Raw genomic sequence first — 19323 nt, forward strand, 5'->3', positions numbered from 1 at the left:
ATTTCAGCTTGATGAGGCCCAAACCTACTGAAGGTAATGGGCCCTTTATACAGGGTGAGTCCTTTTCAAGAGGCTTTTACAGAGTACACATGTTCCACGGGGCCTCTTTTGAAAGACTCACCCTGTATGTCCAGCTGTCCTTGGTCAACAACAAATTGTCACTTTTTTTGTGTTGAAAATATGCTGTATGGTAATTTATGGACCTAATAGGTATCTAAAGCCATTTGCACATAACAAAATATGTATTTTATCAAAGTAATTGATATAGAAATGAGCAAACCAGTGATATTTTAGGGAGCAGGCTAGCAGGTGGGGCCCATTACTTACATCAAAGGAGCCTACACAACACAAAACACTGTTGCTGTATGTAGGTTTTATTTTTTTATCTTATATTTTGGTAATGTACATCCAGGTTTTTTCCTTTGGGGGGGGGGGCTCCAAGAGAGTGGGGCCCTAAGCTATAGCTTGTTTAGCTTATACGTAAATCCGGCACTGTTCACAATCCGCCAATGCCACTTCTCATTTTTAAAACAAAAGTTGGGAGATGTGGTCACAGATCTCCTGCAAAATGTATCATCTCTCCCTATCACACATTCTTCAGAATTCAAATGGATTCTTGCTATCGTAAGTATTAGCTGATTTTATCAAAGTTCACTTCATTTAGTAGGGAAGGCCTCACAAAACTGTCTGACGGTCACCTTTTAATGTGTAGGATTGGACTTCGTAAAAGTGTTTCTTCGCAGAGCCACACTTCGATTTATTGCGTGTACTAAATGCAATGCTTCAGTTGCATCTATCTTGCACTCGAGTTGAGCTTCTAAGAAACACTCTGTTTCAAGAAGCAGCTGTGCTAACATTGTTATCAAAACAGCCAAAAAGTACATTTTGAAAGGAACAGAATAAGGTTTGACTTATTACCTGGATATCTTCAGAAGCTTTTGGAATGGTATTATTCGGCTAATTATTTATTATTCCAACAACAACATGCAGCTTAAGATGTTCAATACAAAAATCCCATTGCACAGATTTATTTATATATTGTATACGATCCTGAGTTCAAAGGGTGACAGTTTAATGCTGGTTTTATTTACATGTGAATCCCCCCCCCCACAAGTGATAGAGGGAAATGGAAACCACATGTTTCCCAGCTGTTTCATTCTAACAGGGACCAAGACTTTACACAGAAAGCAAATTTTGTCCTAGCCTCAAGGAAAATCCTTTTTTTTTTTTTGACAAAAGGGGTCTAGACAGCAACAAGGCATTAACGTTTTGTTAGTCATCACCTTCTTTGCACAGAGATGATTATTTGCCTTTTAAGGTTGAATGAGCTTTCTAGTGTAAATCCAAAATATATGGCGGATCTAAGCAAATAGCTTCTGGGCTGAGATAAAAAAACCCAGCATGTGAATGGCTCTGTCATAGCTGAAAAATATAAAGTTTTCAGAGAATCCACTTTCTCCCTGTGTTGTTTTCCTGGAGGACAAAATGGTAACGTGGAGAAGAATTGTAATATTTTCAGTATTGACTTAGCTATCAATTTGAAGCTTTGGCTCTATGAGTTAGGTTCAGACTTAATATATAAAATTGATCTGTTCAGACAAAAGAAACTCAAGCATTTAGGGTTGGAAAATTAATGCATTTGGGTTATCTATCCTCCTCCTTTATTTGGATTTCATTTCTTAGCCTATACTAAGGATGAGGGGCTACAATATATCCAGGAGCATTGCTAGGTACTTAAAAGATTTGGGGCACAGGCCCATAGACACAAACTTGCACATGCTATTCGAGAGAGAGAGAGAGAGAGAGAGAGAGAGAGAGAGAGAGATGAAAATCTCAAACTTAAATGTGACAGATAATATTATTAGGATGCTAGGTAGTTTTAATTCTGAGATCACTTGGCCCCTAACCAAAATATTTATCTTAGGCATAGCTCCCCATCTTACTACATTCTTGGTTCCAATTCTCCTTTCCCAAGTCTTCTTCCCAAAATATGCTGAACACAAAGTATCAGCGCACACAGACAAAACTCAACAACCTCAGGCACCTTTTCATCTGGGTACAGTGGTACCTCTGGATACGAACAGGATCTGTTCCGGAGCCCCGTTCTCATCCTGAAGTAAACGCAACCTGCTCTGTGGGTCGTGATTCGCCGCTTCTGCACATGCGTGTAACGTCATTTTGACTGTCTGTGCATGCGCGAGCGGCAAAACACGTTCCGTTACTTCCGGGTCGCTACAGAGCACAACCCGAAAGTGCTCAACCTGAAGCAACATCAACCCGAGGTATGACTGTATATAGATTCTTCCAGGTGTTTCCTCTTATTTAAGCAATAAAGGTATAAAGGGGCGAGTGAGACCAAGCTGCCATCATCCCTGTTCTATGATTTATTCATATTAGAACTAAGCTGAAACTGTGGTGTGATTTCAACAGCATTCCAGTCTGGCAATTTTTGAGGCGTCCTTCAAAGAGAAAAAAAGGCAAAATGCTATTAAGGAAGCATTTTAAGAGATGCTAGTGCATAATGAGATCTGACTGGGTACATAGTGTTGTGCTGCTAATCATGGTCGCTACATGAGCCCTGATTAATTCCAATCATTCCTGAAAGGGAAAGAAGCCTGAAACCGTTTGGTGGCGGTGAAATGGCAGAGAAAATTCAGCAGATACACCAGTAAATAAACCACAGAGCCCAACTTCAAAACAACAACAAGATAACAGAATCATCGAATTGTGGAGCTGGAAGGGCCATGAGGATCATCTGGTTCAACTCCCTGCAATGCAGGAATCTTTTGCCCAACATAGGGCTCAAACCCATGACCTTGAGGGAGCGTCTCCACCCCCATCGTTCAGCCTAGATACTGAGGTCCACTTCCGAGGGACTTCTGGCAGTTCCCTCACTGCAAGAAGTGAGGTTACAGGGAACCAGGCAAAGTGCCTTCTCGGTGGTGGTGCCAACCCTGTGGAACGCCCTCCCATCAGATGTCAAATAAATAAACAACTATCCGACTTTCAGAAGACAACTGAAGGCAGTCCTGTTTAGGGAAGGTTTTTAAGTTTGATGTTTTATAGTGTTTTTAATATTCTGTTGGGAGCTGCCCAGAGTGGCTGGGGAAACCTCGCCAGATGGGTGGGGTATAAATAACATTCGGCTCCCAACCAAATGTTAAAAACACAATACAGCATTAAACATTAAAAACTTCCCTAAACAGGGCTGCCTTCAGATGTCTTTTAAAAATAAGATAGTTGCTTATTTCCTTGACATCTGATGGGAGGGTGTTCCACAGGGTGGACGCCACCAGTGGCGTAGCGTGAGGGGTGCAGGGGGGGCCGGCCGCACCGGGCGCAACATCTGGGGGGGGGGGTGCGCTCTCGCACTTGCAGCTCTCTGCCCCTACCTAGATCCACGGGTTAGGGGGCGCAAATTACTTGCCTTGCCCCGGGTGCTGACAACCCACGCTACGCCACTGGACGCCACTACCGAGAAGGCCCTCTGCTTGGTTCCCTGTAACCTCACTTCTCACAGTGAGGGAACTGCCAGAAGGCCCTCGGCGCTGGGGGTGGAGACGCTCCTTCAGGCTTGGATTAAAATCCACCCATGTTCTTTCTCTCTCTCTCCTCTCCAATGCCTGGTGTGCTGTATGGAAGCATGACTGGACCCAAGAGCTCAGCAGTGTTTGGGAAAGTGTAGCTTTTCCAAGGGCTACTGCCATGTAGCATGGTCTATTGTGAACTTGTATCTTCTACGACTGCTGATGTACAGTGCACCAAGTGTCTGGGAGGAGAAAGTGAGACACTTCTCTTTCCTTTCCCCGCAGCCTATTGCTGCTACCAGAGTGGAACCCCTAGAAGTGCCAGCCTGGCAAGAGAAAGGAAGGAAGGAAAGGAATTTGAAGACCTAGTCTGGACAGTGAAGATGGTTTGGGGTCTTTCGGTGGGGGTAGGGGAGCAGGCTAGGCTGAATGTGAATTGACTCGGAAACTAAACGAGCTATTTCCAGAAAATTTGGGAAGTGGCTTGCGTTGCTTCTAAGTCAATCCAATGAACACGACAGGTGTCTCAAATCAGATCTAATCTGCACCCCTTAGAGACAACCCAGTGTGTTCTTGCCTATCCTTAAATAACTTTTAGAAAAGACTATGCACATGATTTCAATCATAAATGTATGTCTCTACAGTGGCACCTCAGGTTAAGTACTTAATTCGTTCCGGAGGTCTGTTCTTAACCTGAAACTGTTCTTAACCTGAAGCACCACTTTAGCTAATGGGGCCTCCTGCTGCCACCGCACCGCTGGAGCCCGATTTCTGTTCTTATCCTGAAGCAAAGTTCTTAACCTGAAGCACTATTTCTGGGTTAGCAGAGTGTGTAACCTGAAGCGTATGTAACCTGAAGCGTATGTAACCCGAGGTACCACTGTACTGAGTATAATTTTTAATATAATTTTGAGCTGTTTTTACATAATTTCTTTTTCTTCTTCTGAATCGGTTTAACTCTTTCATTTACTCAGGAATCCTGACTAGCATATGGAAAGTTGTAGAAGGGGGGGAGGGGCTGTTTCCACTTTGCAGCGGCACCTTGCCTATTCCCTCGCCTCAGGACATGCAAAAGCAATGCTTTCCTCACCATTGCTGGAAGTAAAGTATTGGGAGTGAGGGCTCAAGGCAGAAGTGAGAAGAGAGAAATATACTGTTTTCGCTTTGTTCTCACATGTGACTCAGTAAGGAGGTGTGGCAATTTAGCCATTAATGGTTGTGGCAGAGAAATTCTACACCTACGCTACAAAGCAATGGCAATTTTCTCCTTTGTGAAACACAATACATAAATAAAATACTTGCCAACGCCTGGGTCTTCAAATGTTCCTAAAAAACCCTGAGGCCCTGGGTTTCTACAACTGGCATTTTAGTTTCAAATATTAATGAAATTACCATTTGGTGTAAGCACAATGAAATTTTCAGAGGGCAATGCAGAGATGTTACTCTCACCAGTATACTTTTGCTCCGTGCTGAAGACAGAAACAAAAGAGCCTTAATCCGATTTACAAAGTGAAAAACAACACGGAATGCACTTCTTTTTTGTCAGTAGGGGAGAAAAGGTCTCCAGCTGGTTCTCATCTGTGTGCCATGGCTCTTCATTTAGTTTACACTATTAAACGCAAAAACTTTGCTTTCATCTTAACTGTTACAGTATGCCTGAGAGTAGATTCTATCTTGTAGCATCCTTGATAGAGTTTCAGAATTTGGCAAAACATCATGCCTCAAACTGGTCATGACCATATGGGTAGTAAATGTATCCAACATTTTTTCATTGGCGCCTACATCATTATGTCTTGTCACTAATGGTTTCTCGGTTTTTTTCAGTAAATTGTTGCATATACTGTGGTTTGGAGCTGCTGAGGTTAAACCCTGCGTTTATCTGTGTGCCGCCAAATCCTTTTATGGAACTTTTGTTGTTATTGCTGCTGCTGCTAATAACCTAACATCTTAAGAGAGAAGAAATTCAGAGGAAAAGCAACAGGGGAGAAAGAAACTCATTGTTACCAGACAGCTATCACACAAATACCAAAGTTTAGAAGAAGAAGACAGTCTGTCACAGTCTTTACTTGAACAAAAATCCCCCTATAAAAATGACAATTGCAGAACAGAAATGAGCAGCATACCTGTTCTGTCTTCATTTTGTGAGTCACACTTCCTACGTAATTCTGGGATAGTCTTGAGGGAAGTTACTGAATACTGAAAAACAAAAAATCACATTTGCTCAGTAATTTTCTTACGAAATCTAACCACAAGTGGATGCCTCATTTTAATGATGTTGTGTATTACCCAGTGCTCTGCTGGAGGCTTAGAACAAAGGTGGTACACGCCCCCCCCCCCATTTCAGCGCAACATAAAAGTGCCACTTAAGGACACTTGCACTCTGCTGCCAGAGGAAGATAGTGAACAAAGGATTTTTTAGAACAATCTGACCCACAAAGCCCAGCAGATCAGTCATCTAGTTTCCCTATCATGGAAGCAAAGCCTCCCTAGCTGTGGTATGTCACAGAAACAAAGAATCATAGAATTTAAATAATAATAATAATAATAATAATAATAATAATTTTTTTTTTATACCCGCCCTCCCCGGCCAGAGCCGGGCTCTGGGCGGCTAATACCAATAAAATTACAATAAAACACAACAGGGGAAAACAAACAAACAAACAAACAAACAAACAAACGAACAAACAAACAAACAAACAAACAAACCCAGTTTATTAAAATACGGGTTAAAATACAATTTAAAATGCAGCCTCATTTTAATAGCAGCCCATAGATCAAAACCATAAGGGGAGGGAAACATAAGAGTCAGACTGAGTCCAAACCAAAGGCCAGGTGGAACAGCTCTGTCTTGCAGGCCCTGCGGAAAGATGTCAAGTCCTGCAGGGCCCTAGTCTCTTGTGGCAGAGTGTTCCACCAAGTCGGGGCCAGTACTGAAAAGGCCCTGGCCCTAGCTGAGACCAATCTAACCTCCTTGAGGTTCGGGATCTCCAAAGTGTTGTCATCTGTGGACCTTAAGGTCCTCTGTGGAATGAATTAAGTACTTAACCCGAGGTACCACTGTGTGTGTGTGTGTGTGTGTGTGTGTGTGTGTGTGTGTATAGTTTGCCTAACATATGCTTAGACTCAAATTTCTATCTATATGTAATTCTCTGAAATGTTAGGATCCTACAGAAATTATTCCTTATACAGTAAATGTATACAGGGGAGAAACCAGTTTCTCAAAGAGTATTATCACAGAATAATAATAATAATAATAAATTTTATTTATATCCCGCCCTCCCCAGCCTTAGCCAGGCTCAGGGCGGCTAACAACAATAAAACAGTACAAAAGTACAACATAAACAACACTCTAAAATCATTCATTCTAAAATTAATTAATTCAAGCCACTGGCAGCCATTGGGCCAGAGCTCCGCGAAGATTGCCAAAGGAGGGAGTCAGGCTGTGCCCTTGCCAAAGGCCTGGTGGAACAACTCTGTCTTGCAGGCCCTGCGGAAAGATGTCAAGTCCCGCAGGGCCCTGGTCTCTTGTGACAGAGTGTTCCACCAGATCGGAGCCACAGCCGAAAAGGCCCTGGCTCTCGTTGAGGCCAGCCTAACTTCTCTGTGGCCTGGGACCTTCAAGATGTTTTTATTTGAAGACCGTAAGTTTCTCTGTGGGGCATACCAGGAGAGGCGGTCCCGTAGGTACGAGGGTCCTAAGCCGTATAGGGCTTTAAAGGTTAAAACCAGCACCTTAAACCTGATCCTGTACTCCACCGGGAGCCAGTGCAGCTGGTATAGCACCGGGTGAATGTGATCTCGCAGCGAAGACCTTGTAAGGAGTCTCGCTGCGGCATTCTGCACCCGCTGGAGTTTCTGGGTCAGTCTCAAGGGCAGCCCCACGTAGAGCGAGTTACAATAATCCAGTCTGGAGGTGACCGTCGCGTGGATCACAAACATACATTTGCTGCAAGGGGGCACACCTGATGTTAATCAGCAAGCTATTCATTGGATTCCCTCTTAAAGCAATGTCAAATGTCTGAGTAAGCAGCAATAATTTCTTCATAAACTTGTGGAATGCCTTCATTCACCCATATGATCCAACACTGTAAAAAGAATTTTCCCACAAACAAAATTCTGTAGGTAATTTAATATTGATCCCCGTGGTCCCTTTCAAAACTGAATGCTACACATCACAAAAATGTTAATTCATGCCAACACTCTTCTCGGTGCCAAAGGTACTCATTATACCTTTGACAATAAATACCTTTCTGCACATTAGTAACAGCAGTCTGCAAAGCCAAAAGACATAGGTAGGAAAGAAAAAAAAAACATTATAATATTTTTGAGATTATATGGTGATATAATGTTCTTAAATTTAGGGATATATTTAGACATGGCAGAGAAAACTGAATTACTTGGGAAACTCCAGTAGCTTCCCACATAATAGCCGAACCGTTCTATGAGTGGCTTTGCTGTTGGAACTGATAATTTGCCAATTATATGTCAAAATCAAATGATTCAGTCAGTCTCAGGTGACCAGTTACAGAAATAACTTACTTGGCCGATTCAAATGAAGCTGAATTAGCCTGTCACTCCACAGATTTTACCTAGCACACCCATATTTCATTAGCTTTCTTTCCTTTTTTTGTTCTTGGGTTCTGTTGACCTGACTCTGACTGAGCCTACTGCTAAGCCTATGGGACTTTTAGCTCTAAGAATCTGAGAACAGAGTCCATTTACTAGATATTATATCTGTAGTGAAGCAGCGGCATAGCCACTGATCAGGAATGATGGGAGTTGTAGTTTAGCAGCAACTGAAGGGACACAGGCTCCCCATTCCTGGTGTTTAGGACTGCAAGCCTGGGCAACCTTTCTTAGGGTCTTCTGATCCTAAGCTGGGGTGAATCATGGGCCATGCCAAACCAAGGGAGGCAATAGCCAGATTAAAAAAACAACAACAGTGGGGCAAGTCCACTTTTTGATGATAAAATCCTAGTTCTCTTTCCTAAGAAGGTTGGGAAATAGTCTCTGGCCCGACACCCAGCCTGTAGAACACTTGAGAAAAATCCTTATTCTATGGATCACCCAACATCCAAAAGTTAAATGGGTGGCTTACTGCAAAAAGCTAACCATAAAACGTTACACAACAGAAGCTAGCAACCGAGGATGAGTTCAAAACACCAATGTTTACAACAGTACCAGAAATTTCACAAACCTTAAAACTAAAGAAATAAAAATGTCGTCACATGTTTGTACACATATTGAGCAATGTATTTTTGTATTTCAGCAGTGAAAAGGTACCAGGAGAAAGAGAAGCATCAAGTCTCCAAATCAATTACAAGCAGGCTTTTTATACCCCATTGAAATGTGTTTTGTTAGTCCAGTGTTTTTCTCTATATATTATTTCCCCTCTCTCTTGGAATGGCAAACCATTCCATTTTTAACAGCATTAAAATATATTCAGTTCCCTACGAAAAATCTATTAAACATGCTATAAATTTGATTGTGCTTTTAATGGTGTGTGCTTGATTGCACTAGCAGATTTCCTCCTGCTCAGCTCCTGTCCCAAAACAAAATATGAACGCTTGAAATTTCTGCCTTTTCTATCAATATGATGAACAGGATTTTCAGCTGAGAAAAACTGTTGAAGCGCCAAGAGAGAACATTACTCACTTCTTTCCCAGGCTACTAACAGGGAACACTTCTTTCCTTGGCTCCTGTCTTTGTTCCATGGAGAGTGGCTACTGATCAGTCTTGCCATTGAGTTTTAAATATTACTTTTTCTGTACCTGCTTCATCTTATTATTGAGACACACTCTAGCCAACATGGTACCTTCCCAGATGTTGATAGACAACAGCTCCCATCAGCACCAACCAAGCTAAGCCAATTGTCAGGGATGATGGCAGCTTTTAATGAGGGAAGCTTTGAATGTTTAATATACTATTGTATTTTAATATTCTGTTGGAAGCGGCCCAGAGTGGCTGGGGAAACCCAGCAAGAGGGGTGGGGTATAAATAAAATAATAATAATAGTAATAGTAATAATAATAGTAATAATAATAATAATAATAATAATAATCCAATGGTGACTAATTCTGATGAATACATTCTACCTTTGCAGTGGGTGATGGTATGCTTCTGGAAACGGCAGGAAGGGAAAGTGCTATTGTGTTCAGGTCCCGCTTTTGGTTTCTCTGCAGGCATCTGGTTTGCCTCTGTGAGACAGGATACTGGACTAGGTGGGGTACTGGCTTAAACCAACAGGCTCCTCTTACCTTCTTATAAAAACACCTATAAGGCACCACATTGGCTATGTCTGCACTACAATTTTATTTAACTGAACATTTGGGTGAAGCTTGGTATATTATCATCAAAGGAAGAAACAGCAGGTCTAGTATAGACAATGTCTAGGCACAACAGACATTGAATAAAGTTTTACGCAAGGTAGACCTATTCAGTTGAATGGACTTAACTTAAGGTAAAGGGACCTCTGACCATTAGGTCCAGTCATGGCCAACTCTGGGGTTGCGGCGCTCATCTCACTTTACTGGCCAAGGGAGCCGGCGTACTGCTTCTGGGTTACGTGGCCAGCATGACTAAGCTGCTTCTGGCGAACCAGAGCAGCGCACGGAAAGGCTGTTTACCTTCCCGCTGGAGCAGTACCTATTTATCTACTTGCACTTTGATGTGCTTTCAAACTGCTAGGTTGGCAGGAGCAGGGACTGAATAACGGGAACTCACCCTGTTGCGTGGATTCGAACCACCAATCTTCTGATTGGCAAGTCCTAGGCTCTGTGTTTAACTCACAGCGTCACCCGCGTCCCCGGACCTAACTTAGTCATGCTCATTAATTTCAGTTGGTTTACTCTGAGCTAAACTTTTTAGGTTATTATGTCGGTTGTTCAGCTACTATTTATACTATTTCCAATAGTGCACTAGATGTTGAAACAAACATTTGACAGACTCTAACCAAAGGTAAGTGCTTTAAAATTAATGAATTTCAATGCTGCCCAGAACCCACGGAAATCAAGCTTTTATCCTTACAATTCAACAGTATGCAACTTTAAGAAGATAGGTTAGCGGCAGCAAGGTAGCACATGACAAATTAGCAAAAACCAGACAATAATGTTTTTTTGGAAGTAGTTGGAATGTTTTTGGAGGGAGTCGTGATTGAATGTTGCTGTCGGTTTCAGCTCTGCTGTTATTTCCCTGCAAATCTGTGAATTTGCAACTTTCGAACAAAACATGCATAAACGTAACAGAACATATCTATACCCCAGAATGAAGTCCACCCAATGGGACCAGAATGCAAATGGTATAGATTTTATTTACAGAACTCAATGATGACACATTAGAGAGTGCAATGTTTTATCAAAAGTAACAGAAACTGTTCTTTACTCTAACACTGATAGCAGCCGGAAGTTTATTATTGAGTATTTTCATTACAAGCTAATCTTGCCTGTGATAGTGGAAGCTGAAAATTAAGAATAATACTGTTCTTATGTATTAAGCATTTTAAAAAAAATAATCAGAATGGCCTGCTGCATTTCACAGCATTCATTATTAACCCATTTCTGAAACTGACACTAAAGGTAATTATTGAGGCACAATGGGAAAGTCAAGAAGAGGTTACACCTTCTTTGTTTTATGCTGCTATAAAACTGAGCCTAGAAATATGCTCTGGGACATGTCCCTATACCCCACAGTGATAAAAAGCACAGTTACCTCAAATAAATTATTCTTTTGAGATTAGATCACAGTCTAATGAATTTGCAATCTTAGCCTGCCTTCATTAATAATCTACATAAAGATAGTCAAAGTTTAAAATACAATTTAGGAGAAAATGGCTTCTGAATAAAGCAGCTAAAACTTTAAAAAATGAACACTATCCCTATAAAGGCCAGAATAAAACATAAATTCAGCAATCATATGTCTAATTCCCTCGCTAATTAGGCATTTAACACATATTTGGTTTGGAGCTTTTATTGGTATTCATAAAATAGAATAACCTATAGTCAAGATCTCATTAGGGACGTTGGAATAAGCTGCATCATTAGTTTCGGTAAGAACTGCAAAGTATGCACCATAGAATGATAGCATTTTAATAATGGCATCACAATTGATTACTGTATTCAGATCCTCCAGGCATATTGCTGGCTTAAATAGATCCTTAACGTCCCTTAGAGATTGGTATAATACACTCTCAGAACTGTTAACCTTTGTAGATTCTAGGAAGTAGTGTGAAATAGGGGGTATAAAATAGGAAAATGTAACAGCAGCAGAAATATACGGAAGTGTTGTTTATTCAGAGTGCAGTTCAATTTTATCCCCTAGGCTTTCCATATTTGGAAATTATAGTAATCGCAATATAAACACCACAAGGCTTAGGCTGCAATCCTAACCTGATTTGCCTGGGAGTCAGCCCTGTTGTGAGTAGACATTGCTAGGCTCACACTATAAGTTATGAAACTGATCCATCCCAGGGCCTCCAAGTGTCTCAATTTTCCAGGGACATCCCCCATTTACAGAAGCTGTCCCAGTTTCTGATTTGATCCCAGAATGTCCTACTTTTCCTTAGGATGTCCCTATTTTCATCAGAGAAATGTTGGAGGGTATGGAGTTATCTGACCCCCGAGCCATCAGAAGGAAGCCCTCTATAAGGAAGTTTTTAAAAAAATGTTTTTAAATGTTTTATATATGTTGGAAGCCACCCAGAGTGGCAACCCAGTCAGATGGGTAGGGTATAAAGAGTAAAGTTCTTCTTCCTGTTATTATTATGGAATAGGATGTCCCTATTTTCATCAGAGAAATGTTGCATACTTTAAGCAGATTCACAACCAGGGCATCATATGTCATCCATAAGGTAAAGGTAAAGGTAAAGGTACCCCTGCCCATACGGGCCAGTCTTGACAGACTCTAGGGTTGTGCGCCCATCTCACTCAAGAGGCCGGGGGCCAGCGCTGTCCGGAGACACTTCCGGGTCACGTGGCCAGCGTGACAAAGCTGCATCTGGCGAGCCAGAGCCGCACACGGAAACGCCGTTTACCTTCCCGCTAGTAAGCGGTCCCTATATATCTACTTGCACCCGGAGGTGCTTTCGAACTGCTAGGTTGGCAGGCGCTGGGACCGAGCAACGGGAGCGCACCCCGCCGCGGGGATTCGAACCGCCGACCTTTCGATCAGCAAGCCCTAGGCGCTGAGGCTTTTACCCACAGCGCCACCCGCATCCCTGTCATCCATACCCTGTGCTTAATGCAAAGTTTTTCTTGGAATGGGTGGCAACCCTGCTTTTGGAGTGTCTTTGGATTCTTGCACATTTGAATGATGACTTTTCAAGACTAGCCTGGGCCCAAGTGGATATATTGCAACTGGATTTACCCAGGTATTTCAGAAGAGCACACTCAGGCCTTAAATAATATGTGAGGTAGGTCTTTAAGTCTTCAGTGTGTGTGTGTGTTTCTATCAACCCATCAGTACCACAACTGACTCTCCTGTTGCATTAATTGAACTTAACCCTAAAAACAGAATATTGGCATGTCGTGTAGCATGGCTTCGGTGATATAAGCTGTCCACAATCTGTCATGAAGACTTACACAACACTGCATGCTTCTGGAACCTCATATTGCCAGTCAGTGCGGCTCCTTCAGCAGATACCATGGTATCAAGAGGATACCTCCAGTCAATAATCTTCATTCCACACTAACTGCGACTTCCAGGCTAAGCCCAAGGGCTCTAAGTCCCACATAGAGCACATTGGAGCAATCCTGTCTTGAGGTAACCATTGCCAGGACCATAATGCTCAAGCTATCTTGGTCCAGGAATGGTTGTAGCTGTCGCAATGGCTTCATATAGATGCAAACTAGCATTAAGGACAAAATAGTGCCCTAAGACACCCCATAATATATTTTTTAAAATCCCGCCACATCTCTCTTTTCTCTTTTTCAGGTTTTCCACTCATTTGGTGAAACTGATAGAACATTTAAGCAGAAAACCAAAACAACAGAAAGACTGTATTTCATTCAGCAGAGAAGAAAAAAGAAAAGCCTGATAACTTACAGATATATCATCACTAAAATCTATTTCATCCAAATCAAGGTATTCAGGCGCTTCCATCATTCTGCTATGCACATCTTCATTGGCTTCGTTGGATAATAAAAGTCCTATTTAAAAGAGAAAAAAGAAAGACAAACATTAACACTGTACACTTACTAAGGTGCTGTATTCAACATAGCACTAAGTCCTGTTAGTGCAATAATTACTGCAAGTGTAATGGGGCTTTCCTGTTCCCTCCTTCCGCTGAGCAGCCCCTAAATGTGTTTAGGGGTTGCCCTAATCCTGTGAAACAGAATTGCAGAGGATGAAGGTGCACACAGATGGAGGAGAGAGAGAAGTCCCATTGTACTAGAGGTAATATCGCCCTAGATTTCTATTCCTTCCTTCATCAAGGGAGATTTCAGAGTCGGTAGAAACAAATTATAATACAATAAAAGCAAAAAAACCACAATTCAATTGAAACGGGGGTGGGAAGAGAGATCTCACAACATCTGTCTGTCCCAGGACAGGCCTAATAAAATCATGTGTGAGGGATATCTTAAGCTTCTACCAGAAGATGGAAAGTATGGACACCAACCAAACTTCAAGCGAAAGGGTGTTCCTAAACTGCCAACAAAGCCGTCTGGTGGGTCTTGGCTCCTCTGAGCTCATTCAAAGATGGTAAATAGGTGCTAAATAGGTAGCCAGGGCAGTTCTTTAAAGACTATTGTGAATTTGTTTCATGCAGAAAGGCCTCTCAAAACTCTGGCTGCTGCACTTTGCATTAGTTGCAGTCTTTTTGGGGGAGTGCAACCACATACAAAACATGTCAACTTCATATTTTCTGGTCCCAGGAACCACAAAGTCGCAGCAACTCCAACTTGTCAGTTTGGTTTATTGAACCTCATCCAGCCCATTACCACCCCCAGATACTGATCAAGCATCTGCACAGCTTCATCTGATGCAGATATCACAGAGAAACAGAACTAGATGCCATCTGCCTATTGAAGAATGTCTGGATTTGCTTCAGTTCTATTCAGGATCAGTTAGGTTTTCGAGGATTCTTGATGCACACTCTTGGCTTACAGATAATACATTAAAAAACCTTTTTCTAAGCTTCAAGTGTAAGCATTCAACTCAGGGAATTTCCTGAAGCTTGGTCATACAAACTCAAGAGACTGCACAGCAATATTTTTCTCAAGGCCTAGAAATGTCCTAATCTCTCCCCTGCAGCTCAGCTTCATAGCTCCACAATTAACCAGAGTGTTAAATATTTAGGGGCTTTTGAACAGAGATCTGTCTGGATTAGGATCCAGGGTTTGGACAAAAAATAGGCTGCTTGGCCAGATAGTTTGCAAAGGTTTGCATCAGTAACAATTTTACTAAAAGTAATGGTTTGACACAAAAGAACTTTTTGTGTATGTCTCCACAACATGGCCAAGTCAGTTTGAATGCTGAACATGCACATAAATGGTCTTAACAAATACACACCGTGCACCAGTCACAAACTTTGGCAACATAAGTGTGAGACTTAACCTCCCCTCGCCCCAAAGTACACAGGCACAAGACTTTTTATTAAAAATGGCATTCAAGCATCATGGTTCTTGCTTACAAGAGCCTTGCATATGGCTTGGTGATTTATTTTTCAAAGTGTCCTCCATGCTTCATTAGCGGACACTATTCTTTGGAAGTCTTCAGTGAAGCGGTCCTTGCACAATACTGCTTTTCAGAAGCTCCAACGGTGGCAGCACATTAGGTACTCTCAAAGCTGATTTCTTCCGTGAAGAAGCATATCACTCAGGTGTGCCCAGTTGATTGCTCATCCTTTCTGTTTTTTAATGGCCATTCCAGGGCTCTTTTCCAGCTTAGAAGGGGGACGGGACTAAAATCACAACTCTTATAAACCTCACTTCTGCACTTTAAGCACAGATTTTAATCAAGAGTGAAAGTGGTGTTTCGGCACTACATGACCTTTCCTTCCATTTCCATTTTCCTTGCTTTTTCAGTGTTGTGGCAACCCTATTTGAACTTAATATGTACATTCTGAAATACTTGCTCGTAAGCTTTGACTCAGGCTGTACCAATTAAAGCATAATTGGGTCAGTAAGGTTAGCTAGGAAAGCAACTTTTAAGAGCCTACCTAAAACTGAATTGGCCAAAAAGTCTAATGAAGACATGAAAGGTGATGGCACAGAATAAGAACCACTGTTGCTGTTCAGACACAATAGTAAATTATTATTTACTATTAAGTGTATGAGTCTTCGGCTTGTGAGCTCCCCGCTTTCCTCTGCTTCTCTCACATGGCTGTGAGAATACTGAAAGCTTTGGTTCTATTTTGAACTAACCATGGCTACTCATTATATCCAAACCCAAACTGAGTTTGACCTTGACTATCTTTAAACCATGGTTTATGATCTTGGATTGTTTCCTTAAACCAGAGTGTCCAGGCTTGGCTGTAACAAGTAAGGTTAAGGTAAAGGGACCCCTGACCATTAGGTCCAGTTGTGGCCGACTCTGGGGTTGCGGCGCTCATCTCGCTTTATTGGCCAAGGGAGCTGGCGTACAGCTTCCGGGTCATGTGGCCAGCATGACTAAGCTGCTTCTGGTGAACCAGAGCAGCACATGGAAACACCGTTTACCTTCCCGCTGGAGTGGTACCTATTTATCTACTTGCACTTTGACGTGCTTTTGAACTGCTAGGTTGGCAGGAGCAGGGACCAAGCAACGGGAGCTCACCCCGTTGCGGGGATTCAAACCGCCGGCCTTCTGATCGGCATGTCCTAGGCTCTGTGGTTTAACTCACAGCGCCACCCACATCCCTTGTAACAAGTAACCCTGGTTAATTGAAAATGGAAGTGAAAACTTTCTTCTTCTGCACCAGATGAGAAGGGAAGAGAAGTGAAAACTTTCTTCTTCTGCACCAGATGAGAAGGGAAGAGAAGCACCCAGGCCTTGAGGCTTGCGCAAGCAACACTAAAATGTTGTTAAGCTGCCATGGGGATTTGGGCATACGCGCACAAACTTCTCATCACATACTACAGGTTTGCTGATTCACAACATACACAGAATTAAGAGCATAAGAAAAGCCTGTTGGATCAGGCCAATGGGCCATCTATTCCAGCATCCCATTCTCACAGTGGCCGACCAGATCTCTGTGGGAAAACTGCCCGCAGGAATTCAAGCCAGCTGCTCCACAACATACACAGGATTTCCACCCACCAACCGGGTGAACTGACTCTCATTTTCAAAGGACTAAATTTACATCAACAATGTGAATGAAATTTACTATTAATCTAAAAGACACGGCTAAGAAGAAAGCTTGTTGGGACAAGTATAATCAGCCTTAAGGGTGTTTTTTTGTCCTGCAATTGTGTATATTTTGCAGCTACAAGGCAACAGGAAGTATGTTCAAGGAACTAAACAATCACATCTAACAATGGTAAAGGAATAGCTACGAGTCTCTGTAACCTTTGTGCGTGTGTTTAATCACAATGCAAGGGAAATGAGTGGAGATGTGGCCAATTTAAATGTTGTGAACAGCTAGGTCTGAGGGTCAGGATACGCTTATGAGGAGTTGACAGTAAAATGGGTTATGGTTAAACTACAGTGGTACCTCGTTTCAGGCTACATACGCTCCAGGTTACAGACTCCGCTAACCCAGAAATAGTACCTCAGGTTAAGAACTTTGCTTCAGGTAGAGAACAGAAATCGCTCAGTGGCAGCGGGAGGCCCCATTAGCTAAAGTGGTGCTTCAGGTTAAGAACAGTTTCAGGTTAAGAGCGGACCTCTGGAACGAACTAAGTACTTAACCTGAGGTAACACTGTATTAATAACAGCTGCAGCTCAAATGTAGAGTGCATGCTTTGTATTCTCAAGGTCTGAGATTTGATCCCTGGCATCTGCTGGCAGGGCTGGGGCAATCCTGCCATTTGGCCCAGGCAATACTGAGCTAGACGGGCCAATAGCATGACTTGTTATAAGGCTGCTTCCTAGGTTCCTGTGGCACAGGAGGTCTGTCACCAGCGGGGGACATTAATCCTTTCACTTAACACCATTTCCCACATCTAGAATCATCCTCCCTGCCCTAGTGGGGGCAAAAACAATGACTTGTATGGCACATCTATTCACCACTTGGCTTGAACGATCCACACAGCAACTTCCATGGGGACGATTTAGACTGGGGAATTGATTTTTTTAAAAAATACTCTGCTCATACCAAATCAAATTAGCAGCACCCTGTAGCTGTTTTGAAAGAGTGAAAAAAGATTAAAGGATACAGTGGTACCTCAGGTTACATACGCTTCAGGTTACATACGCTTCAGGTTACAGACTCCGCTAACCCAGAAATAGTGCTTCAGGTTAAGAACTTTGCTTCAGGATGAGAACAGAAATCGTGCTCCAGCGGCGTGGCAGCAGCAGGAGGCCCCATTAGCTAAAGTGGTGCTTCAGGTTAAGAACAGTTTCAGGTTGAGAACGGAGCTCCGGAACGAATTAAGTACTTAACCCAAGGTACCACTGTATCTGTTTTGTAATTCCCACATCATATGTGGGAATAATCAATATGTTTGTTTGGCCCTCAACCAAGGTTCCATCATGACAGCAGAATCTTCCTCAACTGGGAAATAACTCATTTGATCCAGCAACTGCAGGAGGAATACTTTTTTTGCTGTTGTTTTTTGGTCCTAGACAGAAGGGAAGGAGCATTGCTGGCACTGAGTTTGCCCAAAGATTAAGAACATTCTCTTGAGTTGAAATCTTCAGGTTTTCACCCAGATGGGGTGGGTGGGGGTTTCAAGGAGAGCAAAAGGGATTTTAGTAGCAGAAGCAATATTCAAAGCAAGGCTCCAGGGCCTGGTTTTCCCTGTGCATTTAAAAATTAAACTGCAGAGAAGAAAAAGATCATATATTTGAAGAGCATTTGTTCAGGTTACTGTTTCATACCCTATGCTACAAACAGAGAAATAGATGCTTTGGAAGGTGATTCACACTTGGCTTGGGAAAGCTGTCCTTTCACCAGCCTTCGTAAATGGCTGCCGTGAACCTACGGTCTTATATCCCAAGATCAAAGGATGAAGCAACGGAATCAGTGGACGTGTCAGAGTTGGAGCAGGAATTGCTCCCAGTACCAAGCCCTGCTTTCCCAGAAACCCCTACTCACTAGGAGCCCCTTGCTCTACCATCCAGTTTGAGCTGAAGTCCTGTTAAAGTCTAGTGTTGTCTGTTTATGAAGCAACATGCAGGCCTCTTTGTCTGAGTTCCACACAGAGCTATCCAAGGTACTGCCTCAAGCTTGAACTTTGCATAGCTTTTCTGTGTTGGAAACTGAGCTTTGCCTGTAATTGTTTTGCTGGGAATGGAACTTGCCTTGCCTGGCTTACTCTGCCAGAACCAGAACTCTTGCCCATCCCTCCTGCACACACTTAGCCTGTTTGTACTGCAATCTCCTGAGACAGAATACTGGTATCCCTGTTATCATCTGAACCCACAGAGGGGAATTTGTTTGCGGAAACTCTGGTTCCTTGTGAACGACACCGCAACTGTTAGAAATCAAGCAGAATATTTCTGTTGGGGGGGTAGGGGGTAATTTACTGAATAAAGGTCAATCACAAATATATGCTATAGTGCCCGAGTTATGAAAAGAATGCTATAATCAATAGCTTACAGAACTTCTCTGGGAAGGAAATTGCAGCCCTTTATTACTTTATTAATTATTTATGTACTCATATTATTTTATCTAAATTTGCGATAAAAAATGTATTTCCACTTTAAAAAAAGAGCAAAA

At 42.4% G+C, this 19323-nt stretch overlaps 1 protein-coding gene across 5 annotated transcripts in view; it reads right to left on the bottom strand.

The window, feature by feature from the left end:
* SNCAIP (synuclein alpha interacting protein) overlaps window positions 1-19323 on the bottom strand; it is a 130899-nt gene that overhangs the window by 38697 nt on the left and 72879 nt on the right. For all 5 annotated transcript variants that reach the window (XM_028748214.2, XM_077936106.1, XM_028748213.2 and 2 more), the window contains 2 exons: window positions 13566-13669; window positions 5651-5723 (listed from right to left, as the gene is read on the bottom strand). In XM_028748214.2, the coding sequence (XP_028604047.2) occupies window positions 5651-5723; window positions 13566-13625 (133 nt within the window). In that variant the 5' untranslated portion in view covers window positions 13626-13669. The remainder of the gene's footprint in view (window positions 1-5650; window positions 5724-13565; window positions 13670-19323) is intronic.

The sequence above is a fragment of the Podarcis muralis genome, chromosome 11 (genome assembly GCF_964188315.1).
Source record: "Podarcis muralis chromosome 11, rPodMur119.hap1.1, whole genome shotgun sequence".
Classification (NCBI taxonomy): domain Eukaryota; kingdom Metazoa; phylum Chordata; class Lepidosauria; order Squamata; family Lacertidae; genus Podarcis; species Podarcis muralis.